The sequence below is a fragment of the Eretmochelys imbricata genome, chromosome 4, assembly GCF_965152235.1.
Source record: "Eretmochelys imbricata isolate rEreImb1 chromosome 4, rEreImb1.hap1, whole genome shotgun sequence".
In the NCBI taxonomy this organism is placed as follows: domain Eukaryota; kingdom Metazoa; phylum Chordata; order Testudines; family Cheloniidae; genus Eretmochelys; species Eretmochelys imbricata.
In genome coordinates this window covers 91,269,472-91,281,331 of record NC_135575.1, presented here as the reverse complement: position 1 = coordinate 91,281,331, position 11,860 = coordinate 91,269,472, and the positions used below count along the sequence as shown (strand labels likewise).

The 11,860-nt window shown below is 41.5% G+C and overlaps 1 protein-coding gene across 1 annotated transcript in view; it reads right to left on the bottom strand.

Annotated features, from left to right (window-relative positions):
• Positions 1 to 556: 556 nt before the first annotated feature.
• The window catches only part of DLC1 (DLC1 Rho GTPase activating protein), a 353,252-nt gene continuing 341,948 nt past the window's right edge, over positions 557 to 11,860 (bottom strand). Inside the window, exons 12-17 of the mRNA XM_077815589.1 lie at positions 8,301 to 8,514; positions 7,134 to 7,248; positions 4,377 to 4,595; positions 3,400 to 3,617; positions 3,022 to 3,195; positions 557 to 2,334 (exon numbers count right to left, since the gene is read on the bottom strand). Of these exons, the coding sequence (XP_077671715.1) occupies positions 2,229 to 2,334; positions 3,022 to 3,195; positions 3,400 to 3,617; positions 4,377 to 4,595; positions 7,134 to 7,248; positions 8,301 to 8,514 (1,046 nt within the window). The 3' untranslated portion in view covers positions 557 to 2,228. The remainder of the gene's footprint in view (positions 2,335 to 3,021; positions 3,196 to 3,399; positions 3,618 to 4,376; positions 4,596 to 7,133; positions 7,249 to 8,300; positions 8,515 to 11,860) is intronic.

Below are 11,860 nucleotides of genomic sequence, written 5' to 3'. Positions count from 1 at the left end.
AAAAACCCAAACCAACCCCAAAAAATCTTGTAAATCCTTTTCCAGATGACCACGGATATTTCAATTGACTATAATTTTTAATTGCTTGACTTTTTCATTGGTGCATAGGATTTAACTCTCAGATTTTCATGTTTTATTCATCTGTTCTCTTGTTTTGAAAGAATCTACACACTACCTGAACAGCCAGCAGAGTTTCCTGTTTGCAGTGAACCTCATTTTACATGAAGCTTTATCTAAATGCAATTTTTCAATCAGAAGATCTCTTTAGCAAGGGTATAAACTCTGCTTCCTGGAGCTATTGTACTGATTTTGGGTCCAATTCTACAGTCCCTGTTCCCATTCAGGCAAAAATTCCCTTTGATGGCAGTGGGAACTTTGAGTGGGAGCTGAATAGAGGATGCTTTATGACGAAGATTCGGTGACATCTAGAGCAATTTTGAAATCCATGTGAGTTAAGAGCACTCCAGCATCTCTTAGGATCAGACTTGGTATGAAATACAGATTAAGGGCAGGAATTTAGGAAGAACTATGTTCAAAAAGATGGGAAGACACTAGATTTTTTTTCCCCCAGTTTTAAACATTTAATAGTGCACTTATTGATTATACTCTGTACAGACATATACCAAGTTATAAACCTTTTCCTCTTGTGTTCTCTTAAACCTTAATATGTAAAGCATATTTACACTAGAAGGAAAAAAAAATACTTGAGGTACAAACACCCAAAAGAATATCTGAGGTATAAATACAAGTATATTTTAAATTATTATCTTTATCATGCTTTACTTATGTTTGACAGTACACTGTGGGCAAGTATACATATTTGATAAAATGGTATGTACACCATATAATTTTACAAATTCAAAGTTTCAAATTGAATATAGAAGGGCTCCTTATTTATGAAGAAACTAATACATTTGCCATTAAAAAAAATAAAAATAATACTGACAATGGTAACAAAGTCTCAGCCACCTTGCAACTCATTCATACCCTCAGCCACAAAATACATTTTCCACTTAATACTGCATCTCTAAATCAAATCTGTACTTTATCGTAAAACCTGCATAAAGACCACCTTTTCCAGAGGACCTCTTGGTTTCCTACTGTCCATAGCATGATTGTCAGTGAGAAATATCCAAAGGTTTTTAAAAAAAATTAAATGGCTCACATTGAAGCTCTCAAAGCTTCATGTTAATGTGCAGCTTTCAGAAAGGCAGGTAAAGGAGAGAGAGAAAATCCATCTGAATCTTCCTAGTCAACTTACTCTGTCTGCTGCCCTAGGAGTCCTACTATCAGGATTCCTATGTCTACATTTTACTCTTAAACCATTAGGATATAGCGAAACATACCAAGAGCATGTACAATTATTACAACACATCCAGGAGTAAATGCAACACATATTCACTTTTAGGCAATACAACGATTTGACATTCGTGGCTTTTTTGACCACTAGAGAGGAATTTCAACGCTACTTCAATCTACATAGTTTACAAGTATATTCTGTACTGCAGAAAATTTGCTAATCACTCCTAAAAAGATCACATGGGTATGAAACAGACAGAGCAAGTCTACTATAACAATTGCTTACAGGTTAACAAATGTTAGTAACACAAAACAGGCAAGAATGAAGGATTGCTGCTGCTGGTCCATTGGGTAGTCAGAGATTCCAGGTTGAACTGTATCCAATACATTAAAATCCATTTTGTGGATCCATATCAGTGTGCCAGACACCATGCTTCTAGCTATTCCTTTCAACAATTACACTCATTCACACTTATCTCTGTGCAAACCTTTCTTTGCTTCTCTCAGTGAGAGCACATTGAAGAGTACCAGCTATTCCAGTGGATACACCAGTCCCCCAAAACATTACAAATAAAATGACATATGTACATAAAGCTAATAATCACATGGGAATGAAGTATTTTCACCCCATTCCATAATATATTTGTGTTTAGAGTTTTGCTTCTCAGAAGCAACTCAAACCATCTCGTAATCATACAATATACAGTTTATTTTTCCTTGCATACAGTCCTCCTATATATTCCAGTCAAGGTCTATACTACAGACCTTACACAGACAGGAAGCAGCTTTAAAATGTATGGGATGGTCACAGTCCAATTCAATATATTAGTCTTCCAATTCACCACTTGCATGTCATGCTATAATCCATTCAATAGTCTTCAGTTGCTAGGAATATGTACACTGATGATGGGTTCAATGCGTAGTTGTAGTCACCTGGATTTTACTTCTTTATTACTGAAAGAGTCTCTGATTTTAGCAACTTCAGATGCACATAGGTGTCCGAAAGACTTAGTGTACCATTCTGGCATGTGGCCCCTGTAGCACAGAGGGAAACAAAGTAAACAAGAAGCTCTATCAGCAGTACTGGTCCTTACTCAACAAAAGTATATCAAAGGCGCTCAAATGAACATCTACTTGGCTGCAGTACTGGTTTATTCCAAAAGCCTGGTTGAACAGAACTCTACGGAAACCCCTTTTCTCTGGAGAGGTCAGTTATTAGTTTTCACTAATCCAACATCCAAATCAAACGCACACAGCTTTACCAAAGAAAACTAAGATTTCATCAGAACTTGGGCTCGGTCACTAATGTAAGAAGTGTGTGAATTCAACTATTCTCTCTCAAATACTCATGCCTACTAGAAGTGAAGGGGAACAAAAACAACTAACTACATAAAGAACAGAACCACCAAAATATGTACCTGGCTTACTGAATAACTGTGTGAGAGTCCACCCACAGGTTGTTGCCCTAGCATGCTTCCAGGAAGAGGAGCAGCCTGCCTGGGCTGGGGCCAAGGGGGAAGCAGCAAGCAGGAGGGGGCCTTGAGGCAGCGTGGGTGGGTGGGACCATGTGGGGCTGTTTGGTGAGGCACAGCCTTCCTCAGCCTATGATACGAGCCGGCCATGAGTACAAATGCTGAATAATCAACCCAAAACGACCTCCCCCCACCCCCGAGGAACTGCCGCCACCAACAAAATCTGATAGGACAAAGCGGTAGACTGTACCTTAAATCAATTCTGCACATGTAGGTGAGTTTGGATTTTCCTGACCCGCAGGGTTCAATCAGATACCTGGACAAAAGCACATTAACTCTAACACCAACCACTGGAGCACGGTCATGATCCACCGAGGAGGCTAACAGCACACAAGCTCCTTTTGATAAATTTGTCCGCCATGTTCTGTTAAAAACAAACATGAAATAATTGCCTTCCTTTTCTTACAGTAATGTGACAAGTTTCTACTAGCCTTAGAAAAACTGCTAGAATTTGCATAGTCATGTGTCTACAAACTCCCTTCTTCTGAAGTAGTGTAAACCAGATTTTTTTCTTAAGTTTTGATAGTTCTCTGTCTTAAGCCTAGTGCTGCAGTATGTGAAAGCTCACCTTAAAATCACATAGTCTCTGGCTGGGTGTGGTGCCATGCTGTTCTGGACATACTGGTATACATCTGTCTGACTGTCCAAGGTTTCAATTACTTTAGAATCCAAGAGATCTTCATCCCAAAGATGCTGCTCTTTAAGTAAACGGTTTAAAACCTCTTCAGGCACAGCAGGGACTTCAGTGGTGGCTTTCCACAGCCGGAGCGGGGGTCCTTCAGACACCTGGGAACATCAGCATAGGCTTGTCAGTACTATTACAAGTTACACTTTTCTTTCTTAATTTCTTAGTGTTGAAAAACCTACTATAAAGTGATCAAAACATCATGTCTTATTAGTCTTGTCAGAAGAAAGAAAACCTCATGCGTGAGAATAAGCTGCATGGCCCAATGGAATTGATGTGCAAACTTCCAAAGTTACTTTCTAAAGGGAGTGAACATAACTTTCAAGAGTGGTTCTGAACTGAAAAGGGAAACTGAGAATAGCACTCTGTGGTTCCATCTTTATTGCCTCTCAAATCACTTCTCGCTACCAGCTCTGCAAACTTGATCTGAGAGGCAAGAAAGCTTCTTTTCTTACAAGTAATAAAGGTTCTTGTAGGCCAAACAATACCTTCAGTTACATCTGTGAAAGTTTGTTGGCTATAGGTTTGCACAGGGGTAACTGATCCTGTCAATGAAGTTCAGTAAATATTTTGATTATGATGCACAAGGAAGTACAGAAGGCAGTGAGCTGCCTTCTAGATGTGCTGGCTCTGTGGAACGAACAGGAATAAACTTACTTTTGTCCCTAAAAACAGCAGACTCACTAAGATGTGTGCGCTTTTTCCCCCCATAATCACTTTTCAGAATACAGATGCACTTTACCAATTGTTTTCTATTCTGCTGTACCCTCATCTATTAAAAGGTCTATTCTGTACCAGACTAAAACCACAGAAACCGCCAACAAAACAGGAATTGTGAACTTGGGACTCCACTGATGTACCTTCTTGTAGGCCAGCTCTGCTTGTTCTGATGTGGAATAGCTGACCCAGCCTTTGAACTTATCCTTCATCTCTTTAAGCAGATCATCCATGCAATCCTGAAGGTAACAATGATAGTCTGAGGGCTCTGTACTGTTGTTTCGCCCAAGTTCCTCCAGGCTTAAAGGCCTCAGGTCTTGCTCTGTGTAAGAATTCCGACATCTGCTCATTTCTTCAGGAATCTGGGAATTGCAGAAAGAGAATAATCCTCCTAGAACCGTTTCTTCATATTTTGAGGGAAACTGAAGGACTCAGTAGGGTCAAAGTTAACAGTTCAAAAATTCATAAACAACAGTCATCTGAACTCAGCCCCCCACTGAAGACATGCAGGATGACAATTAACACAGAGGATGAATTTAGAGATTGATTGTGTATAAATGAAAGAAGAAAAAGACAAAGAACCTGATAAAGAATGAACGGGGGAAAAAAACCACCAGCTGTTGAAAGAAATATTTGCTACATACTTCTGCCAACTGGGATTTAAAAGCTAAATATAGTCACAACCCTGATGAGAAAAAAACAGTGAAAGACATGGAGGGGTACATATATGTGTATATACTGCACCCAAACGATATTTAAAATGCTACAGTTGCAAAATCAAGCACTCATGTTATGTGCCAGAATTAAAATTGCTCATGGAACCTTAATTTGATCCCCCTGTGTGCATGCATTATGATACAGTTTAATTACATGATCTAATTATTTTTACACAGGACCTCATTCCGTGCACAGAACGGATGGTGCTCACTATAGGAACAGCTACTCAATATTTCTTTTCATTGTACAATGTGTGCCCCATGCCTCATTTATTGCACACTACTCACTGTGTTTTGAACACAGAATTTTTAATAGCCTCATGGGCTTTTCTACAGCAATCACTACTATAGGATCTGAGTACTTCACGAACATTAATGAATTAATTTCATAACATCCCTATGTGGTGAAGGGGTATTATTATTCCCATTCTACAGATGAGGAAGACACTAGTTTTGAGTGCCCAATTTGAGAAGCGTGGGGCCTAATTTTTCAGAGTACTCAACTTTTTATAACAATTTACATGTTCACAGCACAGTTCCCATTGACTTCAGTTTGCAGTTGAGTGCTCAGCACTTCTGCAAATCAGAGGCCAGGTTCTCAAGTCAGACACCCAACCATGTCCACACCGTTCCACACCCCAATGCCCCACCTGCCGGAGCTCCTCCTCCCAACTGTTGCGATTTCTAGCCCAAGGCTTATATTTAAACCATTCTCATGCTTTGGGATCTGACTCAATTTTTGAACCCTGCAGGTTGGAAAAACTGCAGTCCTCACTATCAGCATCAAACTACAACAAACTTTATTATATATAAATACATAATGTGTAAGAATGATAAGTGATGAGTAACAGCATTGATTTGTCAAGAACAAATAGCGTCAAACCAACCTAATAGGTTTCTTAGACAAGGTAACAAGCCTTGGGGATAGGGGGAAGCAGTAGATTTGGTACATCTTGACTTGAGTAAAGTTTTTGATACGGTCTCGCATGACCGTCTCATAAACAAACTAAGGAAATACAACCTAGATGGAGCTACTATAAGGTGGGTCCATAACTGGTTGGAAAACCATTCCCAGAGAGTAGTTATCAGTGGTTCACAGTCAAGATGGGGGGGGGAGGGGGGAGAGAATAACAAGTAGGGTCCCGCAGAGATCCGATCTAGGTCGGATTTATTCAATATTTTCATCATTTTTTTATACAGTAGCACAGCATACACTTCTAAAGTTTGTGGATGATACCAAGCTGGGAGGGGTTGCAAGTGCTTTGGAGGATAGGATTAAAATTCAAATGTATCTGGACAAACTGGAGAAATGGTCTGAAGTAAATGGGAAAGGACTGCCTAGGAAGAAGTACTGCAGAAAGGGATCTGGGGGTCACAGTGTATCACAAGCTAAATGGGTCACCAATGTAACCCTGTTGTAAAAAAAAAAGCAAACATCATTCTGGGATGTATTAGCAGGAGTGTTGTAAGCAAGACATGAGAAATACTACTTCTGCTCTACTCTGTGCTGATTAGGCCTCAACTGGAGTATTGTGTCCAGTTCTGGGTGCCACATTTCAAGAAAGATGTGGACAAATTGGAGAGAGACCAGAGAACAGCAATAAAAAGGATTTAACGATATAGAAAACAGGATCTATGAGGGACCATTGAAAAAATTGGGTTTGTTTAGTCTGAAGAGAAGACAGAGGGGATATAAAACAGTTTTAAAATACTGAAAAGGTTGTTATAAGGAGGAGGGAAGCAAATTGTTCTTTTAACCTCTGAGGATAGGACAAGAAGCAATGGGCTTAAACTGCAGTAAGGGAGGTTTAGTTGGACATTTGGAAAAACTTCCTGTCAGGGTAGCTAAGCACTTGAATAAGTTGCCGAAGGGGGTTGTGGAATTTCCATCATTGGGGATTTTTAAGAGTAGGTTAGAAAAATACCTGTCAGGGATAGTCTAGATAATACTTAGTCCTGCCATGAGTGCAGGGGACTGGACTGGATGACCTCTCGAGGTGCCTTCCAGTCCTATGATTCTATATTGTTTTTTAAAAGGTGCTTATCTGTTTGTCTAAGAATATAGTCTGTAAACAAACTAAAGAGACTCTTGGCTCTCCATTGAGTACTTGTCTATTTTTCACAGAGCTCTTTTGATTACTGCTGAACCAATGGTGCTATTTGTTTCACAGACAGCTGTCTCACCTGGAAGAGCTTCTTGCACTCAGCAATCATATGGGCGAGGCCTTGAGTTGCAGCCAAGTTTTCATTTAAATCTTTCTGATCAGGTTTGCCCAGACTCTGTTTTCTCTGCATCACCCTAAGGAGGAGGAAAACAAACAAGTCAGTATTAGTTAATGGCTTGTCAGTAAGCAGTATAACTGCACAATGTCCTGATGGCATAGACTAGAGCTGCCTAGGACAGAAAAGTTGGATGTAATGTTAAATGTTATTGATGACTTTTCTTGCTACTGCAGCTATGCCTGTTCTGTGGCAAGTCTAACCCATTGTAAACTTGTTCATAGTTGTAAATAGCCACACTGGCTGCCTAGCTGACCACCATGACCAGTTCCAGTAAAGAGAATGGAGTGTTCATAATGGGAAAACTGAGACTCCACCTCAAGCTGTGGGGATGCTGCTGACATGGCCTCAAAGGCTGGTTACCAGTCACAGTTCAATGTCTTGAAAAAAAAAAAAAAGTTTAAATAGCACTTACCACTCACTCCCAACTCCGGGTTGTGAATTCCACTGAGTGACAGGGCCCCTAAATGTTAGGTTCTGCAATGCTCAGCCTGACTCCCCCATGTGATTCTAGTTCCTGGTCATCTATTTGGTGACTTTTTCACTAGGGCAAAGCCTTTCCTTTCAATTAGCCCCCAGATAAGAGGAAACTGGAATAAAAACCTGTCTGTAAACACTTTGGTTCCTTGCTCTTGCTGGTGATCTGAATACCAGCATTAGAGTGTGTTTATGTATAAAATAAATGAGGAAGCAGCACTAATTGGACTACTCCATTCTGATTATGGGTAAACTGTACCACTCTCCAGTGAATGAGCGCAAATCTTAACCAACCAGGTCTGTTCCTCGGACCTGGTTGGTTATATATCTGACCACCTCTTCAATTTTTCTCCCAACCGCTGTTTGCAATGGAATGTCCCAATGAACTTCATAACACCCATCCATTCTTTAGCTTGACCTAAACTCTGGGAATTTAAAGTTTAATTACTTAGTCTGACATAGGATAGTGGCACAACTGAACTGAATTACCCCTGCAAGACATATGCAGTAAGGAGGCTAAAACATGCCTTCTTAATCCTCAGGGATACCTAGTGGTGTTATTTTAATACTGTTGTACAACTGCAGGAGACATACCTTGGAGAAGAATTCTCTCTCTTGAGAGTATTTAAGTGGAAGAGGGAAGGTGCTAAACACACAGCAAGGTTTGTTGGCGTCATCTGGTTTTCCTTCACTGCAGCGGTGACATCACTCAGGAAATAAAGAAGAATCTGTAGGACCTCCCTGTTCTCATCGGGTAGAAGCATAACAGCAGCCTTGATAGCCTGGAGCCGCTGATCCTTTGGCACATCTGCATAACATTAGTAATATTCTCATCAGCTCACTGATTTTCCACACACATAAGCATGAATACATCCCAATCCAAAACTCCAGCTTCAACTATTTCACTCAAGTTTGAAAGGATTTTCTCCAGGATGCATACCAGTCACAGGGATTGCACAGAAGATTTTTTTGCTTATTGCCGTCAACTTACCTACCCCTCAGTCATTTCCTGCCTCAAGAGAAACTCAATAGTATAAAGGTTGTGCCTATACCACAGTTCGTAATAGAATTTAATTTCAAGCACTATATCCTCCAGCAGCCCTGCTAAAAGGGCTGTTAACTGCAGAAGTCTGACTGATGATCATGGGCAGTAGCGAACATGGAAACAATGTCCCGCTAACTCAGATTCCAGCAAAAATTCTTCAGCTCTCATAAAGTTCACAAGGGAAATGCATTTAACAATCAGTGAAGCAAAAAAACACAATAAATAAATGGGTACTAAACCTTTTCAACACTGATGCCATAAAATACCAGAAAGTGCTTCACCAAACACACACAGGTCTGTTTTATTGAGTAGATCTTTCAAAGTCACAGGGTGGAAAAAGAAAAGTCACTGAGATGCAGCCCCATACCATTACACAGCTCCATGGTTACGGACAACAAACACCTTGGGCAGGAAATTTTGACTCGTGTTTTTATAAAAACAAAGTCTGAAAGAAAAAAAAAGAAATAACCCAGGCCAGCTCTGCTTCTCAGAGTGAGTGCCAGTGAGCCACCTCCAAAAAGGCAATTTGAGGGGCTGAATCATTTGGCCTTTCCACCATCATTGGCACTGCAAAACTTTGATGACATGCTCAAGAGAAACTTGGCAGTATATCTCATCTGTAATTCTCTCACTATTAACAGCCCATTTATTTTGTATCACTTTGAGCATAAGCTAAACTGTAGGGTTTTTTTAAACTGACGTAGGTGATGATGTTAAAATGTTTTAAAGAGTACACTAAAATATCTTACATATGATCTACTGCCTTCCACCCTGAACAAGCTCAAGACATTTTACAAGTGGTGCACAGGCGCAATCAGCATGCAATATGCTAAGCATAATACCAAGGAGAGGGGAAGTTCTGGCCATACACCAGGAAGAAAAATGTACAACTTCTAAAGGATTTTGCTGTCTATGGACAGCAGATCAAACTTCTGGCCTCGCTCACCCCCCTTTTATGGGCACAGCAGCTGCAACCCCTGCAGATCAATCCCAGGGGAAGGAGAAGCAGAATAGGGGAGTGCAGTTTTTGTAGCATTGTATTAAACTTCCCCTGGCACCAGCCGCTAGAAAGTATTTCTCTACAGGGTTGGTATCCAGGGTGGTGGGACAGCCATCATTCCTCTCCACCCCATATCAGTTGGTGCTAACTGAGTCGGCATTAGCACAACCTCTTCAGCCCTGTAGAATTCCCATGGGGAGCTTTGGGGGAAGGTGGGGTGTGACGTAAGGCATTCAGCTATGGTGATGAGGGCAGTGATGAAACCTAGATGGATAGCATGAAGAGTCCCTCATAGTGCTATGCTACCATGGAGCCTAGGAGGACACCATGGGACCACAGAGGCAGCATGAAACCACAAGGTCCATGTATGCATCAACCTGGCCTCCCGAGGAGGTCAGAGGATCTAAACGTTATGACAGCTGACGCCCTCCCATTCCAAAGAAACGGTTAGGTAACAGCTCAACACAGAGGAGAATTGGGGTGTGATCTGATCATCTCTAGTATGCTAGCTGGGCGGGGGAATCCGCAAAGGGACTTCAGTTTTGCAACACTGAGCATCATGGTACCTCACTTTTAGGCATCTGGGAGGGAGAATCATAGGAACAACTGCAATCCACAAAGCCGAGTTAGGCACCTAGGCTCCCTCTACAATGAATAGGGAAAGATAAGCACTTAAGAATTCAATCCACAAAGAGTCAGCATGCCAGCTGCCAGAGCTAGCTAATCGGATATGCCAATGAGAGGTAATGTGCTAAGCCCTGCCCCTTTCTTGGACATAGGCATGTAACTCTGCTTACTGATCCATGAACAGGAACCGGCCGCCTAGAGTCAGATGGCTGAGGTGCCTAAGATATTTCTTGCTAAACGAGTTAGGCACCTGCCTCATGCTATGCAGAATGGCTGCTGATGGCACTTGCATCAGCAGCACCACCCACCTTGTGACTTCTACCTAGTGGTTAGAGGACTTGCCTGGGATGTGGGAGACCCAGAACCAATTCCTTCCTCTGCCAGAGGGGGAGAAAGGATTTGGACAGTGGTCTCCCACCTCTCGGGGCAGCGCTCTAATCTCAGAGCTCTGGGATAGTCTTATGTGGGGCTCCTGCAATCTCTCCTGCCGAAGCTGTTCCACTGTGGAGAAACAACAAAAAAGTGATTGGAGCTGGGAGACTGGACCGGAGTCTCCCACCTTTCTAGCCCAATGACTGTTCCACTGTGAATAAATTAAATATAGTCACTGGGTTAGAGAGAGTGAAAATGACTCTCTAGGCCACTGATTAAGGGCACCCACCTTGATCTTAACCCTCCTTGAAACGGGACTGGATCAAAGTGCATTAAGTAACTAACTGCACATCAGCAGGGTCTACAAGGACAGTTTGTCTGTGGCAGGCTGGTGCGGGGTAGAGTCACACCTCAGCATGCCATGAAACAATTGTTGGTGTAGACAAGCCCCTAGGTGCCAAGTGAGTTTAGATGCCAACAGGGTTCGGCAGGAGTCTTGTGGATTGCAGTAGAGCCAACACTGGGCCTCGGGTGCCTAAAGTACCATTGTGGTTCCTACCCTAGGCACCAATAGTAGAAATGATAAAATGGCAACTGTAAGATTAAAAATGTTTTCATAAGCTTATGAGTGCTGCTGTCGGGCATAAAATGACACAAGATGAAGGAATGTCACAAGTTTGATCAATCCTGATGTAAAAGAACGTAGTAATTTTCAAAGCAAGTTTGCAAATTTCTTCAGAAAGCTCTCCTAACCCTGTATCTGCATGCCCTCCCCCCACTCTCAAATGAGACATTAAGATTTAAAATAAAGTTTATCACCAACTGTGCCAGGAGAAGACAGGAAATTCCAATTCAAAGAGGCAGAGGGTTTGTATTGGTTCCAAGCATTCAGAAACAGATGAAACTGGGAGAATTTGCCAGCTACATCACCATATAACTAGAGAACCAAAAAGCAGTTTCACAAGAGGCAGGATGACAAATAATGGAGACTTCAAAAAGAAAGTAAAGTATACGATGGTATCAAATGACATTGTTTCCAAATTCCCTAGCAGCCAACACATGTGGTGCCCAGATGAGGGATATATCTGGCAGTTCAGCCTTGTAAATTAG